Genomic DNA, 26896 nt, shown 5'->3' with positions numbered 1-26896 from the left:
CTCAGGTTGACATTGTTGTTTGTGAAATCCAAATATGAAACACAAAGTGCGGTTGTTCGTTTGTTGCACTCAGAAGCAACATCTATCAAACATCAACTGACAGAACTTTTTCTATCTTTTCGTCCTGATCGTCTTGAAGGAATGAAGGAGGTGGGAATTGTTGTTGATTGTACAGTCATTCCAACAAACAGACCGGGAGGAAAGCTGGATAATGGAAAAAAGTTTTATTCAGGAAAGCGTCACATCTATTGTGTCAAGGCGGAGGTAGGAGTGAACCCCAAGGTGGGGACAGCAAGTACAATCAGTTCTATCTACTCTGGGTCAACTCACGATTTTACTATTTTCAAAGAACATTACCCCACATTTGTTCAAAAGCTTGGAGGAGCTAAGATTTTAGCTGATATTGCTTTCATTGGAGCAGAACCAGAGCTGGAAGCCATCATCACAAAGCCCATGGAAACCCCAGAAATGGCCACACATCGCGTTATCGTGGAAAGATTTTTCGGAAGAATCAAAACACTCTTCACCACCTTCAGAAAACCTTGGTTATTTGATGCAGTGATGGTTGCAGACTATTTTTAAGTTGCATGCTGCTTCACCAATTTTCTTAAACCACAAAATCCACTCAAAAAGAATGATGATGAAGCAAATTCATCGTTTTTGGAAGAACTATATGCGAGTCACGTAAGAAATATAGAAGCCAGAATAATAACAAACGAGAGATGTCTAAATTTTTTTGAAAAGTTCCCTTTGTTTAATTTACAAATAAAACAAAAATTTCATATTTCAATCAATTTTCTATTCCCACTCACCAAATTTCGCTGTCATGATAATAAAATCTGAACAATGTTATTATTTTTATTCAAAAAAAGTTTCGTGAGTGGGAATAGAAAATTGATTGAAATATGAAAATTTTGTTTTATTCGAAAATAAAACTGAAGGAACCTTTCAAAAAAAAATGGATATATTTTTAATTTTTTTATATGTTTCAGATAGTGATCACAAAACATTATTGGCTGAAAAAGCAAAGCAGCGAAGAGAGATAGAAATTGTAACAATTCAAGATCAAAAAAATAATAAAAGAATTAAAAGGCTTGAGCGAGAAAGATGCATCTCTGATGAACAAGGTATGATATCTGACAATTCTCAGGCTTGGTTTCTTCCGAATCAATGGAAGTCAACCAATTTGTTCACTCAAACATCTTCTCAACCTTTTCCTGCGTTTTCTTCACCATCTTCATCATCTTCATCTTCCTTTTCATCTTCTTCTCGAGTCCCTTCATTTTCCAGTTTTGATCAATTATCTTCATCAATTCCTCTATCTCAAAATGAAAGTTTAAATGATTCAGACTCATTAAATATTCATTATGCACAAACGACTTCCTCATCTTCAACTTCATGCAGAACATCAATAAATATTACAGAAAAAGCAGGATCACAAAAAACAACACAATTTCAATTCCTTTTCAATCACTTCTAAGCCAAAAGTTATTTATATATAATATTTAAAACAAATTTTCCAATAATGTCAATTCACTTTTCTAAAATATTTAACAGTAGCTTATTTATATTAAAAATGTTATACTTTTTAAATTGAGGAAAGATTTTTTAAAAATATTCAATTAAATAAAGCTGATCATCGATTTTTTCAATGTGGAGTCAAAGAAATAAAAAATTATAAAAAAAACAGAGAAAAGGAAATCGATACGCGAAATAAACAATGACTTCATTCTTGTGATTAAACTCCTGATGGTCCGAGTCTCACTGGCAATGCAGATCGTTTCAAGATAAGACTTGAAACACATTTTATGCAAAAAATTTAGGATCAAAATTATATTGCATGATCGAAAAAAGACCACACGTAATCAAAAAAAAAAAAAAAAAAAAAAAAAAAAAAAAAATATTTAATAAATAAACATAGACCATTGCGTTTTTTCGCTCATTTGTCTAAACATTAAGTTTTGTGAAACATGCAAAAAAATCAGATCAAAATGTTTCCATAAAAAAAATAGAAAAACAGCGATCAAAAATTAATATTAAACCGAATTGATTGAGTCAAAACCGTTTAAATAAACAAAAAACGTTTTGACTTAATCAATTCGAATTGACCCGCTCAATTCATTTCAGTTCTAATGTGGGTGAGTGGAAGAATTGGAATGGAAACCTGGATGGGCAGAGATGCTCTCCCTGTTCTTAACCTCGATTATGCATATTTTTCATCATTTCAATATTTTATAAAAAAATAAATAAATAATGTCAAATTAGGATTCTTGTTTTATTTCTTGTTCGTGACATGTTAAAAATTCAAAACGGTCGTTCAAAAGTTTGTTAATATAGACTAATAAGGCATTTCTTCTTATTGTTAGGTTATCCAATTCTTCCCAGGCTGCATCCGGCACGGCGTCTATTTCTTTGCTGCTGTTTATGATGTCAGTTAGTCTCTGTATCTGCAAGGTTACAAATCTTAGGGTGTTAGATGCCTTTAAATATTCATTCTCAGTCCAAGATAAGTTAATTTCAGACATGTTCACTTGACCTCTGTCACAAAATTATGATATAAAGTTTTGACATATAAAGAATAAAGTTTTGAATCAAAATTTGTGAAATGAGTTCTTATGATACATGATTTTAATTATTGCAAAAGAGTTGAAAATTTTGTTTTTTGTTAATTATTATTTTTAAACAACAGTTTTTATTATTTTTTCATTTTTCACACCAAAAATTATTCAACATCGAAAAAGTTTAATTCAAGATCGAAAATTATTATTCAAAATCGAAAAAGTTTAATTCAAGATCGAAATTAATTATTCGAAATCGGAAATATTTAATTCAACATCGAAAATTCTTTATTATAAAAAAAATTTTTAATAATTTTCAAAATTCATTCTCATGTCAGTTTCTTTTCTTTCAGTAATTGATCTGAGAAATTTGTCAATTTCAATTAGAAAAATATTTTTTATATTTTTTGTGGTGTTTGATTGTGTTCAATAGAGTGAATAAGAAAAAATTTACTATTTCTTAACTCTTCACATGTGCTCAGAATATAATAAGCAATTTTTGCAAAAAATAAAAGTGATAGAATGGTTCATGATCTTGTTTTGTGCACAAAAAGACAGAAATTCATCTCATTCATTGAATACGAAATGTTTTGAATTTCATTTATTGCATTGGAAACTGATAGAATAAAACATTTTCAATATTCAAAATGAGAAAAGAATCGATTGATATCAGTCTATATCATAGAAAACAGTTGTTAAAAACGAAAGAAAAACATTTCCAATAATTAAACATTTGCTTCTATTAACATTTGTTTCTATAAAACTTTCATGGTTTTGACTTTAATAGAAATTCTGAACTAATTAACTTCTTTTTCGATTTTGAATTAAACTTTTCCGATGTTGAATTAAATATTTTCGATTTCGAATTAAACTTTTTCGATTTCGAATTAAAGTTTTCCGATTTCGAATAATTAATTTCGATCTTGAATTAAACTTTTTCGATTTTGAATAATAATTTTCGATGTTGAATTAAAGTTTTTCGATCTTGAATAATTTTTGGTGTATTCCTTTTATTCAAAAAATTAATAAAGGAAATATTTAATAAATTGAATAAACAATAAACTTTTCCACAGAATTAGCACAGACAGAGGGGGAAAAAAGAAATTTTCCGATTGTCAGTGAAAATCGATAAAAGAAACGTTTGAAAGAGAAAGAATAAATATGATAAATATTTTCAAGTGAAAAAAATCCTTGATACTAATTAAGAAATGGAAATTTGTGAAAGTTTAATGAAACAAAAAGATCTTTTCACATCAGAGCTGTTGGAAAGTGCTTTTATGTTAAGCAAGTTAAAGAGATGAAAATTGAAAAAGAACACTTTGTATTATTAACTCGAAAGATATTTGAAAATTCCTGTTCCAGAAAAGAAATAAAGAAAAAAGAAGAGAGAGTATTGGAGAAAGTTTTTCGAAAAGATATAAGAAAATTGTTTTTCAGATAGATACAAGAAGAAAACACATCAAATAGAATTCGATAGATCTGTGTTGAATGTTAAATAGATATTCAATAAGCATATTATCTTATATTCTTTAATATCAAAAAGTCAGATTTTTTTGATAAAACAATTCCATGCACAGAATGACGAACAAAAATACAAACAATTATTTCAAAAATTTTCTGATGAACTTGATTAATAAATGAATAAAACTGTTTTAAACTTGAAAATGTGAAATTTCCCAATAATATTTAATTGAACAACAAAAAATCATTAATTTGCAATTTGTCAACGTTTTCTTTAAGCTAGATTAGTTTTGAAAAATTGATTGAGGAAAAAAAACAATATCAAAATTTTTAATCCATTTAAAAGAAACACTCAAATTGATTTTAAAGAATATCTTTATCTTTCGCATGACGAGTAAATGAATAATTTTTAAAATGCATATTTATTAATTCCATTCATTTTGGTGTATAAAAAACATTAACATTAAAAATAACAAAAATATTATGCCCCATAACCCCTTCACATCAAATTTGAATTCAGATCAAAAAACCATAAATAAATAGAATAGCAAATCAACAAATTATTGTTCAAACAAGAAATTAAACTTCGTTTTGCGTTTCTAAAAGGTTGTTTTCAAAATAGAATTTCTTTTCAAATTTTTTCATCACATTTTCTTTAAATTGAAACAGAATTTTTAAAATATTTCGTTAATTGTTCTTCAAAGCAAAATTTCATGAAGGATAGGCTCGTAGAAGTTTGAAAATATGAAAATGAGGTTTCCCAATATTTCTTCCTTTAATAATTTGATTTTCTTTGAATCACAAAGCAGCCCAATTGAAAAGTGGTTGTTAAATTCTCATTGAACTGCCAACTTTGATTCAATTTTCAAATGAAAACTTCTTCTTCCACTTTTTTGCCTTTCTTTTCTCTTTATCTTCTCCTTCATTCCCCTTCTTCTTCACATTTAGTGCATTTGCATGTGCTTCTTCCAACAATTTTGTATGGATCATATCACTTCCACTTGATGCGTCTGTAATCAACTGAGTTGCGGAATTTTCACTGTAATAAAAAACTGATAAGAAAGAAGGAATCAAACTCTAAATAAATCTTTTATGAGCTTATTGAAGAAGAAGGCGATGATTCAATGAACTCAAAAAAAAAAAAAAAGAAGAAGAAGAAATGAATCTCTAAACTCATTTGAGCTTCAACAGAATAGTAGCGCTTCATAAACTGAGAATTATAAGTTTATCGCTGTGACTGTATTTGACGCTGATGCTTCATTCTTTAATTCTTTCTCTTTAAGCTCTGAATATTCATAGCTGATCATCTCCAACCCTTTCGCCTTGTGCCGTCATAATTATCACTGATTTGCATAAAACGGATTCAAATTGCAACGCTTATCAAATTCAGCAGCTTCAATCTGCAAACATGCATTCAACTTATTCTTTGTCCTCTTATCTTTACAGAATTCTCTATTTTCCTATTCTTCTTTTTTTTCCTCTTATTTTTTCCTCTTCCTCATCTTCCTCTTGCTCGGCTGTATATTAAGATTCTATTCCACCAATTTCAAAGTTATTGCAACCACTTTAGAGCTAATAGCTTTCTTTTCTCATCCATAGCTATCAAATGACGCACCAAGCAAATTCAAACAAGAACAGGCGAATGCAGAGAAGGATAAATCATGAAAGACTTTGAATCAAAAGGAGAAATTGAGGAGAAGTTTGAGTGAAGAACATGAAGAGGAAGTTTGTCAACGAGAAGAAAAAGGTTCAACGCATTCCATTCAATGAATCGCCTTCTTTGTCGCTTTCCATCTGAAACGAAGTGAAGCCATATTTTCCTTTTCCAGCTTCTCTATTCTGGAGTGATTATGCATTTGTCCTCTTTAAAATCTTCTCAAAATGTTCATTTTTGTTCTGTATCAGCATCTTCTTCATTTGTACTTTGCGATGGCTATATATAAGGCAGTCAAAAAAGTTGCCGAAGAAGAAGAAGAAGGAAAAGTGCTTTGAAAGAGCAAGAAGAAGAAGAAGAAGAAGATGATGATGATGATGATGAGGATGAGGATGAAGATGAAGATGATGATGATGATGAAAGAGAAGAAGAAGAAGAAGGAGTAGGAGTAGGAGAAGGAGAAGGAGAAGAAGAAATAAATTGACAATTTTATGGAGAGGAGGAGGATGAAGAAGGTGAAAGAGAAGGTGTAATTGTTGTTGTTGTTGTTGAAGAAGTTGTTGAAGGAGATAGATGAAGAATGAATTGGCATTGCCCGTACCGATGAAAAAGACTCTTTTCGGATTGTCATCAAATTCTTCCTCTCTTCTTCTTCTTCTTCTTCTTCTTTTGCTTCCTTTCTTTTTCTTCTTTCTTCTTCTTTCTTCTTCTTTCTTCTTCTTCTTCTTCTTCTTCTTCTTCTTCTTCTTCTTCTTCTTCTTCTTCTTCTTCTTCTTCTTCTTCTTCTTCTTCTCTACTTCTCTTCTTCTCTTCTTCCTCCTCTTCATCCTCCTCCACTTCTTCTTCTTCTGTTTTCTTTTTTTTTTTTCCTGACTTTTCAAATACAATTTCCGAAAAATCAGAAATAGAAAAAGCGCTTTTGATTTAAACGAATACAAAATAATCACAAGCATTCAACGATAAATTACAATAATAATAACGTTGAAAATGTTTTAAAGATTCAAAAAAGCATTTTATGTAATCTTCGTATCCTTCTTCTTCCAATTTTTCATATATCTCCATTTTCGTTATCTTTCTTTTAGCGTCTTCAAATTCATCATCCTCCTCTCCTTTCTTTTCTTTCAATCGATATGAAACATTCGAAAAGAAGTCCAAGCAATCATATAATTTCTCTTTATTCAACGTTGATTGTTGAATCTCCTCCAAAACAGCATCAACTGCTCCTCCTTTCAACAAGTCATCAATTTTCATAGTCCTGTTTCCTGATGCTTCTTCAAATACATAAATGTATTCTCTTCTTATTTCTCTGTAATTATCCTTCGCTGCTCCATATATCTGAACAATTCTGCTGAAAAGGCCAACACATTTTTCATTCGGAAATTGATAATAGAGAAAATAATTCTCAAGTGTTTTGATCCATCTCCTAATTACCAGCACTTCATTCGCTTCATCTTTGCTCATTTCCTCTTCTTTCTTCTTCCAATTCACATTTCTTGTCAGCTCTTTCATTTCTTTTGCTGCTTCTCTTATAAAACGCTGACTATTCACAATTTCTCCCTCCAAGCTTTTGCCATACCAAAAATGGTAAATAAAAAATTGCCAAGCAGAATGATAGGCAACTCGTGTCAAATTATTATGCTCTTGATGATATTGAATTATTTCTTTCGCATCATTCAAAAACAAATCTTTTTTGATTTCCTGTTTGCCAATAAATGAAGAAAAATCAATAACATCAAAATGGAAATGGAAATGCTCATGCAATATATTGGCTGATGCAACTTATTGCAAACAAAGCAATTTCCACTTCTTTTTGAGTCTCCTCGTTTTCCTCTTTCTTCAATGCAACTTTAAGAAGAAAAGGCACGCAAATTTGAAACAAGTTTGAAAAAAATCCTTCGAAAAGCAAAGCGTAGCATTCGCAGAGATCGATCAAAAGCTTTTCATTCTTTTCTTCTTTTTTCTCTTCTTCTTTAATGATCATCTCCTCAAATCTTTCGTAAAGCAATGAACGATTAAAGCCATCAGCATTCACGTTTTTCATAGTTTTCCAATATCCAATATGCTTCAGCAATAAGCATGCATTTTCCATCGAAAGTTTCTTTTCTTCAATCATTTTGTCCATTTTGTTGAACAGCTCTGTTTTTAAAATAGATTCAAATTCTTCTTTATTCATCTCATCAATAATTCCATTTAATTCTTCAATTTTCTGTTTCTGCTCTTCTTCATTGCAATGCTCCAACTGATCAAGCAATTCTTCCCCGAGCATCAAAAATCATAAAACATGAGATCTTTGAAAATACACAATTATTGCTTACAAACTTGAAAACTTGTCTGCAAGAGATGGCTCCTGAGTGTCATCATTGGATTTGTCTTCATCACACATTTCCATTCTATCTATTTTTAGCAAAGATCAATTTGCAGCAAAATTTCAAATGAAAAACAAAAAAACAAACATTGTTGATAATTGACAAAATTAAAATATAATTGTCAAACTCAATTCCTTTGCTTAATAAAAATTTGTGTAAAAAAAGAAATCACAAAGAAACCAATGGTACAGGCTATATTAAATCAAATACGAAAGAGTTTATTTTCTATCTGATCAAGCCAACAATAATTTATTTCATTGAAATGGACGGACTTTCGATTGAAATCTTGAACTTATTGGAAATTATTCCACAAATATGGCATTAATTGTTTAAAAAATAATTTCCATTTAAATATTTTGAGATGTTTGAAGAATGAAACGAATCGTTTTGAAGAACTTTTCAAAGAAGAGACAAAAAAGCAGCAATCTGGCAGTTTATAATACGCATTCCAACTTCACTTCAAATCTTAATTGAGACAATTGCATTTCAATTTTGCAATTCGCATTAAGAGTTTTCTGGAATCTTTGCTTCAACGAAATGATTATTTCTATCATTTTGAAGTGTTTGCTGGTTTCCTGGGATGTTTCGATTTCACGTGTTCGTTGAAATCATAAGCGATATAGATACTTTTATAATAAGTTCCTCCATTGAGCGGGTTAACAGGCTGAAGGAAGATTGATGGAGCGGATCATAATTTAGTTATTCCGCGAATTTTTGATGTTCGGGAGTGTGGCAATTGGATTCATTTGGGAAAGTTTCATGACAATATTGGACATCATAATAAAACATGCAATGAAAGAGATTTCATTCCAAAAGGCTTTGAAGCGGAGAGAAGATGAAAAAAAATGGAGAAGACGAAGGAAGATTATTTCAACATGCGGAACTGAGTACATGCGGGATTAAGAATTCATTTCAGCATTTTGATCGTTCAGTGGTGTTACCGCTTGATATGTATTTTTCTATGAAGACACTTGTTACATTTTTTTCGGAAAATTCATCATTTTGGGTTGTTTTGATGGTAATCATTGATTCTAATTTTTTTTCGCAATGATAATTTCTAATTTTATCTTTTCTATTCTATCTCTTTTTTTATTTCACTTTAAGTGTTTCATCACTATTCTTTTGACTTCAGTTAATAAAAAAAACTACATGGAAGAAATGGTAAAAGATTGGCTTCTTCAATCAGAGAGGCGAGAAGACGAGTTTTCTTATAAAAAGGTATTACCTCATTTTGAACTTCATATTTTTCTTCTTCTTTGTATTCTTTTCTCAGAAAATTTATTGGTTAATTTTGCGAATTTTAAAAATATAATTCACTCAAAAACGGATTCGTCTGGCAGATCCTTATCAATTCAGACTCAGCAACTTGCAGAAACTTGCGAAGACATTCACATTCATCGTGCTTGTTTCACTGAGCTTCTGGAAGCATTTGCCTTTAAAGGAATCTTCCACCTTTCCTTCAATAAACACAGTCTAGTCGCTGGGATATCGTTGGATGACACTTCGTAGATGCTGAACAGAATCTGAGTGGAGAAAACTGTTACAAACAGAATGAAGATGCTGCTGCAGTCAGTCAAATCTGCTGACAGATGTGAAGAACGAGGAGGAGGAGAAGAAGGAGGAGGAGGAGAAGAAGAAGAAATTGAAATGAACGAAGGTAAATTTGATATGGATGATGACAAAGAAGAAGAATTCAATGAAATACCCCCATCACCCAACATATTCAATGAATTGAATTTTTTTTTGCTCTTCTTTTCCTTCTCTTTCTCTTCCACCTTTCTTCTTCTTCTTCTTCTGTCAGTTTGACATGTTTCATATCATTTTGATTTGACGTGTCTATTTTCAAACCAAGTTGCGGAATTATCTCTTAAAAAAATGGAACTGCCCCAAACAGGGGAATTCGCTTTTGGTGATTTTTTTATTTTTTTATTATTTGAAGAAGAGAAAGAAGAAGAAGAAGAAGAAAGAACAGAAAGGAAGAAAAAGATAAATCACAATCTTCATCAACTGTTATTTGTAACTTCATTTTCATTTTCAACTACTTCTTCTTTTTCTTTTTCTTTTTTATTTTTTGCTCCATTTCAAAATTTTAAAAAATGGCTTTTGAAATTAGGTTCAAATGAATGTTTATTTTTATCATTTCACAAAATCTAAAAAACAAAGCTGTAAAACTAACTTTAGGCTTGTCGAATTGTGATATGAAGCTGAAAGAAAAATAAATAAAATTTTAGATTTTCAGATTAAATAACATCTCATTTCCTCAAACATTTACGGAATAATCCGAAAAGTTCAACGATAATTTATCAAAATAATATTTTTCGTTGAGAAAATCAATAATTGCATGAAAACTTGTGAAGGTATCTTCGAATCCTTCTTCTTCCAGCTTTTCAAGGACCTTCCTTTTTGTAATTATTCTTTCTGGTTTGTCTGCTTCACTATCCACCTTTTTATTTAATCTCACCGAAACACTCAAAAAGAAGTTCAAGCAAAAATATTCAATGTTTTTATTCAATGTTTGTCGACGGATCTCCTCCAAAACAGCATCAATAGCGCCGCCATTCAGCAAGTCTTCAACTTTAACAACTCTATTTCCTGCTGCTTCTCTCAAGGGAAATATGCACCAACAGCAAATTTCTCTGAATTTATCATCCGCTGTTCGATATACCTGAACAATGTTGCTTAAAAGCCCAATAAATTCTTCATTCCACAATTTGCATTTGAATAAATATTGCTTCAATGCTTCAAGCCATCTCATCAAATCAAGCTCTTCTTTTGTCTTTTTTCTTCTCTTTTCATTTTCTTCTTCTTTCATCTTCCAATCCACAAATTTTGATAGTTCTTCCAATTCTCTTGTTGCCTCTCTTCCAAAATGTAGCTCATTCACAATAACTCCTTTGATGAGTTCACCGTTGAGTAATCTGCATACCAAAAACTCCCATGCTGATTGATAGGCAACTCGTGTCAAATTATGATGCTCTTGATGATATTGAAAAATCTCACTGATTACATTTTGATACAATTCTTTTGGCACTTCCTATGCAAAAAATCAGAAAAAAACTGAAAAATGTCAAAAGAAAATTGAAATCCTCAAACACAATATCCTTCGATGCAACTTAATGCAAATAAAGACATTTCCACTTCTTTTTGTTTTTTTTCGCTTTCATCCTTGTTTGATGCCACTTTCAAAAGGTAGGGAACACAAAATTTTGTTGTGGTTTTTGGAGGGAACTCAAATTCGTTATGTAACAAAAGGTAACACTCACAGAGATCAGTCAAAAGCCTTTCATTCTTTTCATCTTTTTTCTCATTTTCATCTTTAATTATTTTTTCCAATCTTTTGCTCAATGTTGAATGTTCAAAGCATCGATCACATATATTTTTCAGTACTTTGCTATATCCAACATGCTTCAGCAACAACAATGAATTTCCCATTGAAAGTTTCTCCTCTTCGATCATTTCATCGATTTTGTCAAACAGTTCTTTCGTGAAAACGGATTCAATATCTTCTCTACGCATCTCTTCCATTATTTCATTCATTTCGACGACTGCTCGTTTCTGTTCTGCTTCGGTGAATTGTTCCAGCTGTGAAAGTTTCTCTAAAAAAATATTAAAATCAAAAGAGAAAAAAATACACATTTATTAATTTAACCATTTATTTCATATAAATTTTTGGCAAACCCCGAAATATTTGTCTTTTTGAAGTTGACTGCGAAAATGCAAAATGAAACCAAAACAACAAATAGATTCGTTTTTCAGAATTGTCGTGTAAAACTCACATTAAAAGAACTAAAAATATCAAGTCAAACATATAATAACACGCGAGTCCAAAAATCTTCATTTTTCATCAATGTCTTTTGCATCAAAACATGCAAATCTTTATATTAAAAAATCTTGTTTTTGTGCAAATAAATAAGGGAGATCAACCTATAATTTTATAAGTGAAGAATTTTTTTGATAAATTAAATGCTGCAGCAAGAGCATGTTTGAGCTGCTTGATTGCACATCCATAGATGCGCCCATGCGAGTTTTAGCACTGTAGAAGAGCAGGGATTATATTTTCAGATGGAGGAGCGAGTGACTGTTTGCATCATTTGCATTTGAAAAGTGAATTTGTGGAGAAGACAAGCACGAAATTTGAACTTGGTCATACATAGCAAAACATATGAAGGAACGTCGGCTGCGATATTTTGAATGGGAAATGACTCAAACAAGATGCAGAAAAAGCGAGCAAAATGCCAGAAAGATAGAATTGCACAGCTTGTTCATTTCGAGGGAAGTGCAGTGCTCTTGACATATCTTTTGAACAGGACTTGTTTTGCGTGATTTTTTGGGGGAAGATTTTCTTTGTGGAAAAGGAAAGGGAATTGAGGATTGGACAATGGAGGAAACGAGTTGAGCGAGACACCCAACAGGCCTTTACAACTATCGCATTTGCATTTTGCATGAATCCTGCAGGAAATCTATCAACAAAGACATGGTGTTGAATTGTACTTTGAAAAGGAGTTGATTTGGAGAATATAATCATTCACTTCACTTCATTATCAGTTTCATAAAGGATTCTCTGCTTTCGAAGACGTTCTGTATCAGCCATTTGTTATCCAGTTGTCTGAATTTTTTATGTGAAGGTGAGACGCAATTTTGGAGAGCAAGAAAGCCAGCTGGGTTGATCATTTCGAGTGCAATGGAGATGGGAAAATAATTAAATGCCAATAAGATGGTTTGACTTTTTTTTTCATTTGATTCATTTTTCTTTAAAGGTATTCTTTGAATAAATACAGATTGACTATGAACAGGAATGTTAGGGAAATAAGCCTTTTTATCCTTTTTCAAAAGAGCCGGAACTTTTGAGATTATTCTTGTTTGCATCGTATTCAACGATGGCATTCATTCCTTCTGCCATCTGTTATGCATGCTTCATCATCGATTAACTCATCTTCTTCTTCGCATTCATCGGCTTTTCCAAGAATTGTTTGATGGAAACAGCAATTTTGATGCTTCAATGGAAAGATTCACAATTTTGGTGAAATATGCAGAATTTAAGTTGGAGTTGGAGTGCTTCCAAAAAGAGAAGAGAAAAAGGAGGGAAGATGCAGCGATTGACTCGTAAACTGGGGGGAAATGATTGTGGAAAAGAAAAATTGCATTGAGGGGAAATGGAGGAAAGAATAGCAAAAAGAGAAGAAAGAGCGAGAACCGAACAATTCTGGAGAGAGAGAAAGTCATGCATTTGGAGAAAGAAAGAGAGAGAGAAAGAGAAGGCACTGAAAGAAGAAAACGGAATGACATAAAGGAAAAGATGGAAAGATGCAGAGAAAGAAGAGAAAGACGAGAAAAAGAATAACATTTTGATATCGTCTCAGAGAAAAGAAGAAAATACTTGAATTAATTTAATCTTCAAAATACCAAAAAGATGTTCTGAAAGGGGGAATCTCCAGAGAGAAAAATAAATTGAGTGGATGAGAAGAAAAAGAAGCAGAAAAATAAAGCCAAAGCGGAGAAAATCAAACGAAGAGGGATATTTCTCCGTTGCCTCTAATTCTTCGGAGATGTTTTTGGATATTAACACGTAGGATTTTGAGTACATCAGCAGCTGAAGCGAAGAATTAGAAAAAGAAGAAAAAAGAGAAGGAGGTGATATTTCATCAGATGATTTGTGCAAAGAGGGATAGCATTTTGACAGAGAAAAGAGAGATGGAAAAAAGATTGCGCTGTCAAAGAGTAGGAAAGAAGGAAAAAGATGAATGGAGAAGAGTGAAAGGAAGAAAGGAAGGAAAATTTAAATGAAAAATATAAAGAGAAAAACAAGCAAAAGGAATTCTGCATATTTCTGTGAACAAAATAACGACAATTAAACTCATAAAATTACGTTTCCTTTATCTTTTCTGCATCATCATCGTTATCTCCTTCTTCTTCCTCTTATTCTTCTTCTTCTCTCTCTTCTCTTCCTTCTTCCTCCTCTTCCTCCTCCTCCTCTTCTTCTTCTTCTTCTTCTCTTTTTCAATCTTCCTCTTCTTCTTCCTCTTCTTCTTCTTCTTCTTCTTCTTCTCGTATCCCCCCCGATGCACGTGCCGTCCTCCCCTTCTCCTCCCCCGCCCTTGACATATCACCCCGCCTCTCCCTCTGCCACCTCCTCTACCTCTACCCTCAATCCGTCAATTTTTCCCCTCTTTCTTTGCCCCACTCCACTCGCAACATCGTTCTTGAAGTGCGAGTGAAAGACAACGACAAATCGCCCTCAGAACCAGGGCTGCCGATTATATTCAACACAACAGACGACAATATCCCTGAGTATATCTCTGCGTTCAGATGCACCATGCAATATCACTCGCATCCTCCATTTTTTGGAGATGAGATCAAAATACGCCTGCCGCTCAATGGATTGGACTGGAGCGACGAAGAAACAGGGCAGGGCTGTATTCCGAATGTGGTGAATAATCAGATGGGAGGAGGAGGAAGTGGAGAAAGAGGAGGATGGCAGCAAATGAATGAATCAGCAGCGAATTCACTCACGAGGCCGAAGAATAGGAAGATGTATCATGTGCTCTTCACGTTCTTCCATTTGGAGTGCAAACACACAAAAAAGAACAGCCAGCCACAGAAAGTGCTGTTGGCTTATTCTTGTCTGCCTCTGAATTTCTCCGCGGGGTTATTCGACCACGACACACACGCACTGAAGCTGGTATCTTCACTGCCAAACAATTATCTTCCTCTCTTTCTGTCTTCTTCTTTTTCTTCTTCTTCTTCTTCTTCCTCTTCCTCTTTTAATTCATCCCAATCATTTTCTTCCTCTTACTCTAATTCAACCTCGACCTCCCCCACCTCCTCTCCTCATCCCTCTGCTCATTCATCGGCTTTTATCTCTCTTTCTTCTTCTTCTTCTCCTCCTTCCCCTCCTTCCCCTCCTTCTCCTCCTTCTCCTCCTTCTCCTCCTTCTCCTCCTTCCCTTCTTTCACTCTCTTCAGCGACTTTCTCGCATTCTCCTCTGCAGCCAGCAGCATCGCCAGCCTGTGTTCCTGTGCGCTTTCTGCTTTCGCCACAAACAAAACCGCAGACGCAAACGCCGTCTGCCTCACTTTCGCATCCGGGTGAGCTATTCCTCGGCACAACACCCTCAGAACAACAGAGAAAAATAACTGGACTTGTGTTTCTCTACAGGTGTCAAGCACAGCCAGGCCTTTGAGCCAGAGGAGGGAAGAGGCGGAGTGAAGAGGGAGGGAGGAGCAGAGGGAGAGGAAGTGGCGGAGAGGGTGGTTGATGGGGAAGACGGAGGAGATGAGGCGGTGCTGGATGGAGAAGGAGAGACTCGATTTGATGGTGGGGGAGGAGGAGGAAGAGGAAGAAGAAGATGATGATGATGATGATGATGAATAATGTTATGCTAATTGTGAGTTTGTCGGATGAGAAGAAGAAGAAGAAGAGAACTCGACAGCTACTGAAGTGGAAGAGAATGGAGAAGGCGGAGGAGAAGTTGAAGAAGGAGAAGTTGAATTTGCAGGTTCTTCTTCACAACTTTTCTGTTTTCAATTAACCTCATTTGCGTTATCTTCTCTTTCTTCTTCTTCCATTTCTCCATATTTCTCCGCAACAGCTTCCTCTTCTTCATCTTTATCATTTGTTCTCATTCGTTTCCTTCCTCCGCAGTTCTGCTTCTGCAACAAATATCTCCCTTGACCTGCATAAAACATGAACATTTTTTTTTGCTTTTCTTGCTCAACCGCTGCTATCTCCAGCCGACAAACAAGTGAATTCCCCGTTTCATTGCGTTTGTAACTTAGCGCTGTGAAAGCACCCTCACATAAAACAATGCCACTGCTTCAATAATTGCTGCAACTCACCAAGAAGATGAATGAATGAATGATACTTTATTCTTCTTGTTGGCACACGAGCAGCAGAGTGAACTCAATCAGCGCTAGAAAATATGTTCGCTTGAAAGCAGAATCTGAAGAATTCCCTATTTTTAAAAACCATTTCTAATAGAAGCCACAACACAAGATAAACACAAACCAACATCATAACAATCAGAAATAAATAAATTAAACGGTCTTCAGAGAAATTGCTCACCCTCGATGTTCGTCTGAGAAAACATGGCCGTCTTGTCTAATGTTTGCAAACACCTCAGCGCACACCAAACGAAGCAACAAAGTCCCTACAAATCAACTCCGCATCGATGCCGCGCAAATGGAACACAACAATAAAATCTCTGGCTGTCTGCGCTTGAAGAGGCTGATCAAAAATATTCTGTATTTTTCTGTAGGTGCCTGTAGCGTCGATGAAAACAAACATCGAATGATAATTGCCTTGCTTGTTCAAAATGACTGTCCCTTCGAAGAATGAAATCCAGATGCAATTGGTGGAATGTTGTTCTCCCGCCAACAAATATTCGATAATTGGATGTCTCGTAGTTGGCGTTTCTCCTTTCTTTTGGTTCGAAAACGAAATCAAAAATAGAAATTCGTCTTTTTCCATGTCTGCCTGGCGCGGTCCGAGAAACAGGAAAACCTTATAAATAAAACTGATATTTTGGGTCTCTCCTTTTTTTTCGTTGAATTGTTGCTTTTTTTTGTGATTGATATCCTTCCCTCGATATTGCCATCCACTTTCCTTGCAAAAAAAATACCCCAAACTGCTCCATCTGCCTTATGCTCCAAAATGCTATATAATTTTGTGCAGATTTTGTCCTTCACAGAATTCCATCCATAAATCTACATTTTATAAAATGAAAGTTGAATTTGTTTTCACCTCTTGTTCCAAATAAAAATCGTATATCTTGCGTAACTTCATTTATTTCCCAATGACTATATAATAATCTGCTCCATTCCTATCGTATTGCTTTCCAACGAGAAGATTGTCCATTTTAACAATAACTCATATTTCCCGGCTTTGGAAAGGTCACAGATGGAAATATCTTCGCTACCAATAGAATAATATAAAATACACGCATACAGATGCCTTTATTCAAAAAATAACATGATGAATTTTCTTGTTCATCAAATTTTCAAAAATCATCTGATTGAATTTCAAAAATATTTCATTGCCTCATTTCCAGCTGCCTTCATTGGAAATAATTCTTCTAATTCTGTAAAAATGTTTATTAATTGAACTCTCGCTTTGTTAATGAGTATTCCTTTTGAAATAAAACTTTGATCAAAACATCCATAACAACAAAGAGAAAAAACAAAGCGTTTTTTTTCTTTGAAATTACAAGTCGAAAATGTCAATGCTTGATGGAACGGTTTGAATGCATATATTTCTTTCATCTTTTGTGAAGTTTAATTTTTCATCTGTTTTCTCCAATCCAATCATTTTAACTTTCATTGTGAATATCAAAATGGTGTTGTTTTCTTGTTCAATTTTTAATAAAAAAATCTGTATATAGGAGACAGACAGCACAAAAAAGTTCAATAGTGTGCAATTGCAGTTGCATTTGAATTCTGGCTTATTCTGATTAAACTATTTTCTAATAACAGAATTGTTTTGTGAACTTGAGCATTGCAATGAAGATGAACAGAGAAAGAAAATCCTTGAAATGAATGAAGTAGTTGATGGAATGAACGAAGAAGAAATTGAATCCATTTTCACAGAAGAACTGTTCAATAAAATACACCAAATGATTGAAGAAAAGAAAATGTCAATGGAAAATACAATTTTGCTGCTGAAACATGTAGGATATTGCGATGCGCTGAAAAATGTATGGAACCTATTCTTTAAAAAATCTTTGCTGAGCAGAAGATTTGAAAAGATGATTATTGATGAAGAAGAAAAGAAAAAAGAAAAGAACGTAAAGCTTCTGACTGATCTCTGCGAATGCTATCTTTTGCTTAGTAACCAGTTCGATTCGGAAATGCTTTCTATTTGTGTACCATGTCTATTGAAAGCTGCATCGAAGAAAGAGAAAAGTGAGGAAGTTCAAAAAGAAGTGGAAGTGGCATTGCTGGCTTTGAACAAAATTCCAGTATATGATGTTTGAGCACTTGTTTTTCATTTTTAACGCTATTGATTTTTTTCGATTTATATTAGAAAGTTCCAAAAGAACTGTATTATAATGAGATCAAAGAGATTATCCAATATCATCAGGAATATCAGAATCTGACACGACTTGCCTATCAGTCTGCTTGGCAGTTTTTGATTAGAAGAATTTTATTTGATAGAAGCTTAGAAGAAATTATTGTGAATGAACTTCATTTCGTGAGAGAGGCAATAAAGGAATTGGAAGAGCTGACAAATAGTGTGGATTGGAAGAGAGAAAAAGAAGAAAAAGGAGTGAAAGAAAAGAAAGAAGAACTAACTTTGATGAGATGGTTCTTAGCATTAGCATTTTTCTTTGAATCTGGTGAGTTGTGGAACGAAGAACTTTCTGGACTTTTTCGTAGCATAATTCAGATATTTCGAGCAGCAAAAGATCATCACAAAGAAATTAGCTATTGGTGCGTTTATATATTTGAAGCAGTAATTGGAAAAAGAGCCTCGGAAATTGAAGTGTTTCTGAAAGGAGGAGCAGTTGATCTCGTTTTGGAGGAAACTATCCAATCAACATTGAATGACGTAATGATATTTGAAAGCTTGAGATTCTTCATTACAATTTTAAAGCGATTGAAAGGGGAAAAAAATGGTGAAATCGAAAAAGAAAAAAGAAAAGAGACGAAAAGAAAAGTATTTGAAAAGTTAGAGGAAGAAGGATACGAAGATTGCATCATCTTGCTGCAGTATTATGTTTTTAAAGGAGTGGATTATTGTTATTTGTCTATCAAAAGTATTGAAGAGCTTTTTATTTATTTATAACTGAGTAGAATTTTTTTTTGTTTTGTTTTTTGTTTTGTTTTTATTTTATTTATTTAATTATTTTTGTTTATTTTTCAAAAAAAGTATTTTTTGAGTGTGAAATTCATTTGGCGAAGATTAAGGATAAAATTGAAATTCGAATGCTCATCACTTTTTGTTTCTTTTTTCATTCCTTGATGCTTTCCAATGAAGTGAGTTGAAAATGGACTTAAAATGTCGTTGAAAATGCTTTTTTTTTCTGAAATAAAAAAAAGAAAGAAGATAATATTTCAAAACTGAGAATAAAACTGAAATCGTTTCAGTTCCTCAAGCAGATATTAAAAAAATTAGAAATATCTCACAATAAATTCATTCTATAATAATAGTAAAGAAATGATATTATTTCTGAAAAGCTTGAAATAACATCTTCGTATCCTTCTTCTTTTATCTTTTCAAACACTTTCCTTTTCATCTCTTCTCGTTTTGTTTCTTCGTTTTCATTATCTTCTTCTTCTTTCAATCGATTTGACATTTCAATAAAGATTTCCAAGCTATTAGATGGTATTTCATCTTTCATCGTTGGTCGCTGAATCTCCTTCAAAATAAGATCAACAGCTCCACTTTTCAGAAAGTCAACAATCTCCATGGATCCTCCAAATATTGAAATTATAAATATATCAAAGTAATCCATGATTATTTCGATGCAATTGTCCCTTGCTGCTTGGAACTCCTGAACAATTCTGTTTAAAATCCCATTTAATTCTTCATTCAACAATTTGCAAGAAAACAAATAGACATTCAACGAAATGATCCATCTCACAACTAGAAACTCTTCTTTTTCCCCTTCAACACTTCTTTTCTCTTTTTTCTCTCTCTTCCAATCAATGCATTCTCTCAGCTCTTCCAACTCTCTTGTTGCCTCTCTTGCAAAATGCAGCTCATTCACAATCACTCCCACCAAACTGTTATCATGGCATAATCTCCTGAAAAAAAATTGCCAAGCAGATAGGGAAGCTAATTGAGTCAGATTGTGATGCTCCTGATGATATTGTATTATCTCTTTGATTTCACTGAGGTAAAGTTCTTGTTCGATAAACTGATTAGAAATAAGAAATATATCAATACAACATAAAGGATATAGAAGTGAACATACGCAATATTCGTAAATGTCACTCAATGCAAGCAAAGCCATTTCCACTTCTTTTTGTGTTTCCTCGTTTTCTTCCTTGTTCAATGCAACTTTCAGAAGACATTGCATGCAAGTCGAATGCAATCTCTGTGAATTTAAACCTTGCATAAAAACATAGCACTCGCAAAGATCAACCAAAAGTTTTTCATTCTTTCCTTCATTTTTCTGCTCTTCCTCTATAATCATTTTCTCGAATCCATATTTCAATGAATCACAGTCTAAACAATTTTTAAACGTTCCTTTCAGCACGTTACAATACCCCAAATGTTTCAATAGCAAAAAGGCGTTTTCCAAAAACAGTTTCCTTTTTTCAATCTTTATCCAAAGGCTCACTAATATCTCTTCTGAACAAACAAGTTCCAGTTCGTTTGCATCCATCCTCTCAATCATTTCATTTATTTCAATAATTTTCTGTTTTTGCTCTTCCTCGCTGCAATCTTCCAGCTCAGAAAGCAATTCTTAAAAAATAATGAAGAAAAAATTGAAACAATCAAGAAAAAAACATCATTGATTGCACACCAGTGAATTTTTCGGTGAAAGATAGTCCCTGCATTTTCGAAAATACACGACATTCAGAAAATAAACAAATTTTTATCATACACACTGAATTCGTAAATGTTAAGAAAGGAAAAGACAAAAAACAAAACCCAAAACGGCCAATGAAATTTGTGTATTCGCACTGCAGCTTTTTGCACTTGCATTTTTTGGAAAGTGATAAATGAAACTAAAAATGCTTTAAGTTTTATCTTTTCTGATTTGTTACAATGAATTCGAGATCGAATAATTATCTTTTAACTGGAACATAGGTTTGCAAAATGAGAGATCGGATATTGAAATATTTCCTACAGTAATAGTATAATTATTTCCGATGGCAATATTTGGCAATGATGTTGGTGTTGGTGATGATAGCGAATGTTGTGCTTCTTCATTCAGAATCTGCTTTTCATGCTCAGCAGAAGACGATAAATTAGCATTTTCTGATGCCAATAGCTTATTAGCTGTGGTTGAATGCTTTTGCAGATCCTTTCGATGTCTGCACGTCTTTTCTCTTGTCACTCATCAGCTTGACAAAAGAAACTCGCGTCCACGACGCACTTGCCACGCTTCTGCTCAGCTTCACAGCGACTAAGCCCAACTGCAGCAGTGAAGAGATCGACGCGGTAGAAGAGCAGAGCGCCTACAACCCGACTGCACAGCAGAGAAACTCCATCGACACCATCTCTCTTTCACTCAGAAGAGGAAGGAGAAGCGGTTGAGACGCTGCAGACTTGGTTGATGATGCATACGAGAAGAGCGATCAATGATGCAGTGGTGACACAGCAGTTGCTGTGGTTGGTGCTGTCTGCTTTGATGAAGGAAGTGAAGTTGAAAAAGAAGAAGTGTTCGACTTTTGAGTTGTGATGGATGAGGTAGAAAACGAATGTTCATCCACATTTTCTGATGTTTGCAGGGAAAAATAAACTTTTCACATATCATTAGATAAAAAGATGCATCCTATAGACGAACAAATAGTGCATGCAGATTAAAGATGTTAAACGAGTCAATAAAATCGATGAAAAGCCAAGATCAAGAATTTGTTGACGAAACGATCCATATGCACAAAGGAGCGAAATCATAGCTGTCGAAAACACTCTGGATACATAGCATTCATCTTCAACAGCAATTTGCCAAATGGCTTCAAAAAGAAGATCCTAAAAATCAAATATTTTTATTGATATTAACAACGGAAACTGGTTTTCAATATTTTGATATTCATCTTCAAAATGTTCTTGGATTACAACATCAGGAAGGTTTTTACACAAGGCATACAAAAATTGAAGAGAATGAGGTCTTATTAATTGATTTCTTAAGTGATCATTGCAAAGCTGCATCGGATTGGAAAATGAAAAAAGTCAAGCATCAAAAACAATTTAAAAATAGCATATTCAAACAGATTCAAGAAAAGTGACTTCTTTGTTGATGCAATCTGTAAAAAGTCCAATTTGGCATTCTTTTATAAAAGGAAATATTCATTTGTTGACATTTTTTTTGTTAGAAATGAAATCAAATGTCTTCAGTTTGATCAACACTTGTAGCAATGACTTTATTGTGATATTCCGCTTTCATTTCCTCGCAATCTTGAGTCATGTGAGAAGAATTTCTACTATCGTTTGAGGTTTAATTTTTCGTGAATGCAAAAGTATTCGAAAACATCTCCTCGTAAATTTCGAAATTTTTCGTTCGTTTTCAGTTAATTCGATTTCATTTGAAAAATCTGTTTCATTGCCTAGCGACAAATCACCATACGAAATTTCCATAATTTTGTCCAATAAAAATTTTGTTTCTTTTGATCGTTCAAAAAAACAAATTAATAAATCAAGGCAGGACAAAATATATTGCTGTTGTTTCAAAAAAAAAAATAAATTAACTAAAATTAAATTAAATTAAAAAATTAAAAAGTGAAGTGATTAATAGAGTAATAGGGTAGAATATTCGTAATTTTACAAAACGAATATTTCCGATAGCTATTGTGTGGACAATAATAATAACATTCAGCAGTGCAGCAACAATATAGTTGTGCAAGGGAATTTGTTGTTACCAACGTGCACACGATAACTTCTCAACATTACCATTCATAAAACATATTTATGAATCTACAATAATATAAATGAAAAGGAAATTATGAAAAAGAAATAAAGAAAAAAGGATTATGAGAATAAGTTGAAAGATTTCTTTCTCATAAACTTGTTTATTCAAAATCTTCTTTCTTTCTTTTTCGTCCAAATTAAATGTTAAAATGCTTCACATTTGAAGCAACTTAACATTCAATCACTTCATAACATTTTTCTTTCAGAGAACGGTCTCCACAGGCCAGAAACTGCTTCATTGCACTTTGAAACTTACCAATCGAAGTTTCGATCACAAGCAATATCATGTTCGGCTGAGAGGCAGCATCATTAATAGCAAAAGTATCACTAATACTAAAACTTGACTCAGCACCACTTGATTTCAAGCCTCCCTTTTCCCGAATAACGTTAGAAGTAAATTCCATCTGACCCGGTGATTCAATCCATAATAGAATAGGATAACGCTTTTGAGGATGTTCCAAATATCCTTTTTTCGTTTTTATATAGGATAAGATTGATTTATGAAATCCAACAATCCTAAAATAAATGTTCTCGTGTTTTCTTGCATCCAATGTACATGTTTTTATGCAGCTTTCAGGGACTTTCACTTCCATAATTGGCTTCACATCTGCTGAATTGGCATAAAAACTAGACTCTTCCGGAATTACATCATTTGGTTGAATTTTTAATAATTTTCCAACTGGAGATAAATCCAAGATTTCCTCTGCAGTTTTAAATCTCAACCAGAACTGTTGTGCTGGTCCACGTAAAATCAGTTCTGCTTCGATCAAATCAAAGGAATGCGATATTTTTTCTTGTTTATAATAAAACGTAATTGAACGAATATCCAAATTTTTATATCGCCTCGACAAATGAATCTTTGCTGGAGAAATAGTCGGTTTAACAAATATGACTTGTTTTTTCATCTCTTCTCGACTGTTTAATTCAGGAAGATCAAATTGATTAAACATAACTTTTGGATTTGCACAATTATCGGAAATGATAATTTCTGGTTGTTTTGGTGATTCATTTTCGTAGCAAGGTAGGTGGTAAGATGAACTAATAGACGAATTTGAGAAACCATCAGGGGGGAGAGGATTTTCTACGCAACCAAAACCATCTGTAATAGTTGAGTCTTTCAGCCCATTGTCAAAAGCATCATACGTGTTCATAGGTTCAATTTCACTTTCATAGTTAGTTGGGATCTCCTGGGTAAAAAACGAATCAAACATGTTTTCATGTTCTTTCATTTCAATATCTTCAATCATAAATGTTGTACGTTTTGATGGTTTGGTGAATTTATCATATTCACCAAAAGGCAAAGGCGGTTGGAATTCATCAAAAATATGTTCATCCAGTTCATCGAAGCTTATTTGATCGGGACTTTTTGACGATGGCATGTTTTTGTAAAAATCTCCATACGATCCATCACCAAAACAACAAAATTTTGTTGGAATCTCTTCTGACATAAAAAATGCTACTTCAATCAAGTGGTGCTTGATTTTTGTTTCAAAAATAACAAACGTATTTCTTTTTTTAAAAATGGTTTTCGTTAATCAAACCCATAAGATGTATTAATTCAAATCAAATGGAACGAAAAAAATCATCCAATATATATTTTGCTCATCTTTAATGTGAGAATGATCAATCTGTACTTGAATTTGGGCGAACTTATGTTAATGAAATGGTTAATTTTGAAATGTGAATAAATATTATCCTCAAAGAAAGAAATGTTACGTTCTTGACTTATTACTTGATCTTTCCTTATTTTTGAGTGCGCAATTGATTTATTTGGCCTCTTTTTCTGAAGCACCTCAGAAATTTTGTTATTTTTTCCTGTTGATTTCTTGTCTCCTTTCGTGTTGGGGAAGAAATGAGGGCTGAATGAAGAATGAATCTGCCTGATGCATTCTCTTGCCAATCCAACTGCATCTGAATACGACTCCACTCAGCAACCAGAAGAAGAAGAAGAAGAAGAAGAAGAAGAAGAAGAAGAAGAAGAAGGTTCCGATGACAACGAGGATGATGATGATTCTGTGTTTTCAACGCATTCATCATTTCTTTTCAACATCATCGAAAGCAGGTTGCTATACAAAGACAGTTTGATTTCTGTCTGCTTGTTTCGCAAATCCTTCAAAGGCATAAGATGGTGTGCGATTAAAGCTCTCCTCTCAAATTTTGTTATTCTTTCAAATGCATGGCCTGAAACAGAAGCTGCTGATCTTCATTTCTTCTGTTTCAACAGCATAGCCACCAAAAACCATGCTTCGTTGAAAAGGCATTCCACAATATATGGGCATACCTTTTTGACTGCAAAAACAGATGATGGTCAACTCAATACTTGTGCCGAGCTCCAATCTCATTGCTTGCATTCATTTCTTCGCATCTTTTTGTTTCTAATATCTCGCTTTCCACACAGCCAACCACTTTCCTTGTCCAAAAATACAAAAAACTACTCCTCTTCCTCATGCTCCAAAATCCTATATAATTTTGAGTGTTTCAGCTTTTTCAAAGAATTCCATTCTCCTCTGTCTTCCTTCAATAAAACACAATCTGAGTTTGTTTTCACCTCTTGTTCAAATAGAATATTCTGAAAAGCATGACACTTGCGTAACTTCATTTATTTCCTAATTGTAATACAATTTCAAGCTCCATTTCTATTGTCTTTCTCTCCAAAGCGGAGATTGGCCATTTCAACAATAACTCAGATTCCTGAGTTTTGGAAAGGATACGGATGGAAAGATCTTCGCAATCAACAGAACAATTAATTTTACATACATGTAGATAATTTTATTAAATGATAAAACCGTTGTATCTCTTTGGTCTTCCAGTTTCCAAAATTTATTTTGCAGAAATCTTTCTTTAGAAATGATTTTTTCTGTTTTCCATTCCAATACAAGAAATAAAATTATTAATTTTCAGAACATTTTTACTCACAAATCTCGGTAATAGTCGATTAGATCGACACCCTAAAAAATCGTTAAGTCAATTTTATATTTGAAAAAAATAACTAATTTTACAAATAGAAGTTTATTGACAAACTTTTAACAAAGTTCAATTTTCTTGTTTTTTTAACCGAAAATCGAGGAGTTATATATAAAAAAGGGAATTATGATCATCAATAATCAAGTATGAATCTGACTTGTTTTAAAAAGGAATTCTCAACCCAATTAACAATTTTCACATTGAAGAAACATGATGAATATGATTTCAGTTACAGAAATGGACTTGTTAAAGACAGAATGAGAGTAGTGAAAAGAATTTGTTTTTTCCAATAATTGAGAAAATATAAATAGGGGAGAGTTGATCGAATAAAGAAATCAAAAATGAAGAGAATCTGAAGACATAGTTGATTTATTTTTTGATTAAACAGACGGAATATCGTTTTCTAATTCTATTAAAAAAGAAATTTTGACGAATAAGAATTCGAACTCAAACCCTAAGTGATATTAATTAATTGCTCCTTTTCCCACTTCAAACCCTAATTTCAAAACTCAAATGCTACAAAACACATTTATAATTATAAGTTTGTTATTACTATCAAAAAGAAATCCAAAATTTTGAATATTTTTTGGTGTCGATCGAATCGACTAATGACCAAATCTCCCATTTTGCCAATGGATATTTCAGTTCAAAGAAAATTATTATATCGTTGAATACATTGAAACAAGAGTTAATTTTCAAAACCTGCTTTCTCTTTTGTAACTTTCTTTAAATGCAAAGGCAAAGAAGAATAATGTGAATTCTAATTTTTTGCGTTATTTCAAGTTTTAATTTTTGATGCATTTTCTTCAGCCCAAACAAATGTTAATTCAATATAAATGATAAAACGACATTTCCTTTTGAATGAAATTAATTTGAAAAAATGCAGGAGAAATTCAACACAAAAAGTTTTCGAGTTTATTTTCATTTTTTCATTTAAAATTTTGTAATCTTCATTTCTTTCTTTTTTCATTGAAGAATCATTTTCAGAACTGGAAGATTGCGAAGAGAAAGTGCAAATAAGGTGATAGATAAACCCGAATATTTTTTTGAAAGCCCGAACAAATAATAAATAAATTTCTTTTGTTAATTGTGTATTGATTTCATGTTACAAAAAAATACCAATAATAAATATAATCCACAAGCTCTCGTTTCACTATTTTTTGAGTATTTCTTTTTTTTTTCCATCCTCAGAAAAACAATCATTTAATATTTTCGGTGAGTTGAATTTTCTTATTTTTTTCGTTTTTTCATCATCAAATAAAATATTTTCAGTTTCTTCATACTCTTTTTCATCATTTTTTTAACTATTTTCTTTCATC

General features: G+C 32.9%; 6 protein-coding genes across 6 annotated transcripts; 3 read left to right on the top strand and 3 right to left on the bottom strand.

The window, feature by feature from the left end:
- Positions 1-141: 141 nt before the first annotated feature.
- Positions 142-582, top strand: MONOS_16100 (putative DDE superfamily endonuclease; the record flags this gene model as incomplete). The annotated part of the gene is made up of 1 exon (XM_067869013.1): positions 142-582. The coding sequence occupies one exon, from the start codon at positions 142-144 to the stop codon at positions 580-582; it is 441 nt and encodes a 146-aa protein (XP_067723086.1).
- An 8418-nt stretch (positions 583-9000) lies between these two features.
- On the top strand, positions 9001-9351 carry MONOS_6170 (uncharacterized protein; the record flags this gene model as incomplete). The annotated part of the gene is made up of 3 exons (XM_067876381.1): positions 9001-9057; positions 9144-9257; positions 9313-9351. The coding sequence occupies 3 exons, from the start codon at positions 9001-9003 to the stop codon at positions 9349-9351; spliced, it is 210 nt and encodes a 69-aa protein (XP_067723085.1).
- A 797-nt stretch (positions 9352-10148) lies between these two features.
- Positions 10149-11949, bottom strand: MONOS_18664 (uncharacterized protein). Its single transcript, XM_067871704.1, has 4 exons — positions 11846-11949; positions 11718-11745; positions 11133-11635; positions 10149-11073 (listed from the first exon to the last, which is right to left on the bottom strand). Exons 1-4 carry the CDS (start codon positions 11897-11899, stop codon positions 10300-10302), a joined length of 1359 nt encoding a protein of 452 aa, XP_067723084.1. The 5' UTR covers positions 11900-11949; the 3' UTR covers positions 10149-10299.
- Positions 11950-14352: 2403 nt separating this feature from the next.
- MONOS_6171 (uncharacterized protein) lies at positions 14353-15388 on the top strand (the record flags this gene model as incomplete). The annotated part of the gene is made up of 2 exons (XM_067876382.1): positions 14353-15124; positions 15195-15388. The coding sequence occupies 2 exons, from the start codon at positions 14353-14355 to the stop codon at positions 15386-15388; spliced, it is 966 nt and encodes a 321-aa protein (XP_067723083.1).
- Positions 15389-19966: 4578 nt separating this feature from the next.
- Positions 19967-20539, bottom strand: MONOS_6172 (uncharacterized protein; the record flags this gene model as incomplete). The annotated part of the gene is made up of 3 exons (XM_067876383.1): positions 19967-20071; positions 20341-20444; positions 20506-20539. The coding sequence occupies 3 exons, from the start codon at positions 20537-20539 to the stop codon at positions 19967-19969; spliced, it is 243 nt and encodes an 80-aa protein (XP_067723082.1).
- Positions 20540-22783: 2244 nt separating this feature from the next.
- Positions 22784-24061, bottom strand: MONOS_6173 (uncharacterized protein; the record flags this gene model as incomplete). Its single annotated transcript, XM_067876384.1, has 1 exon — positions 22784-24061. The coding sequence occupies one exon, from the start codon at positions 24059-24061 to the stop codon at positions 22784-22786; it is 1278 nt and encodes a 425-aa protein (XP_067723081.1).
- Between the last annotated feature and the right edge of the window lie 2835 nt (positions 24062-26896).

The sequence above is a fragment of the Monocercomonoides exilis genome (genome assembly GCF_001643675.1).
Source record: "Monocercomonoides exilis strain PA203 chromosome Unknown scaffold39-1025343, whole genome shotgun sequence".
Classification (NCBI taxonomy): Eukaryota; Preaxostyla; order Oxymonadida; family Polymastigidae; genus Monocercomonoides; species Monocercomonoides exilis.
This window is presented reverse-complemented; position numbering and strand designations above follow the sequence as displayed.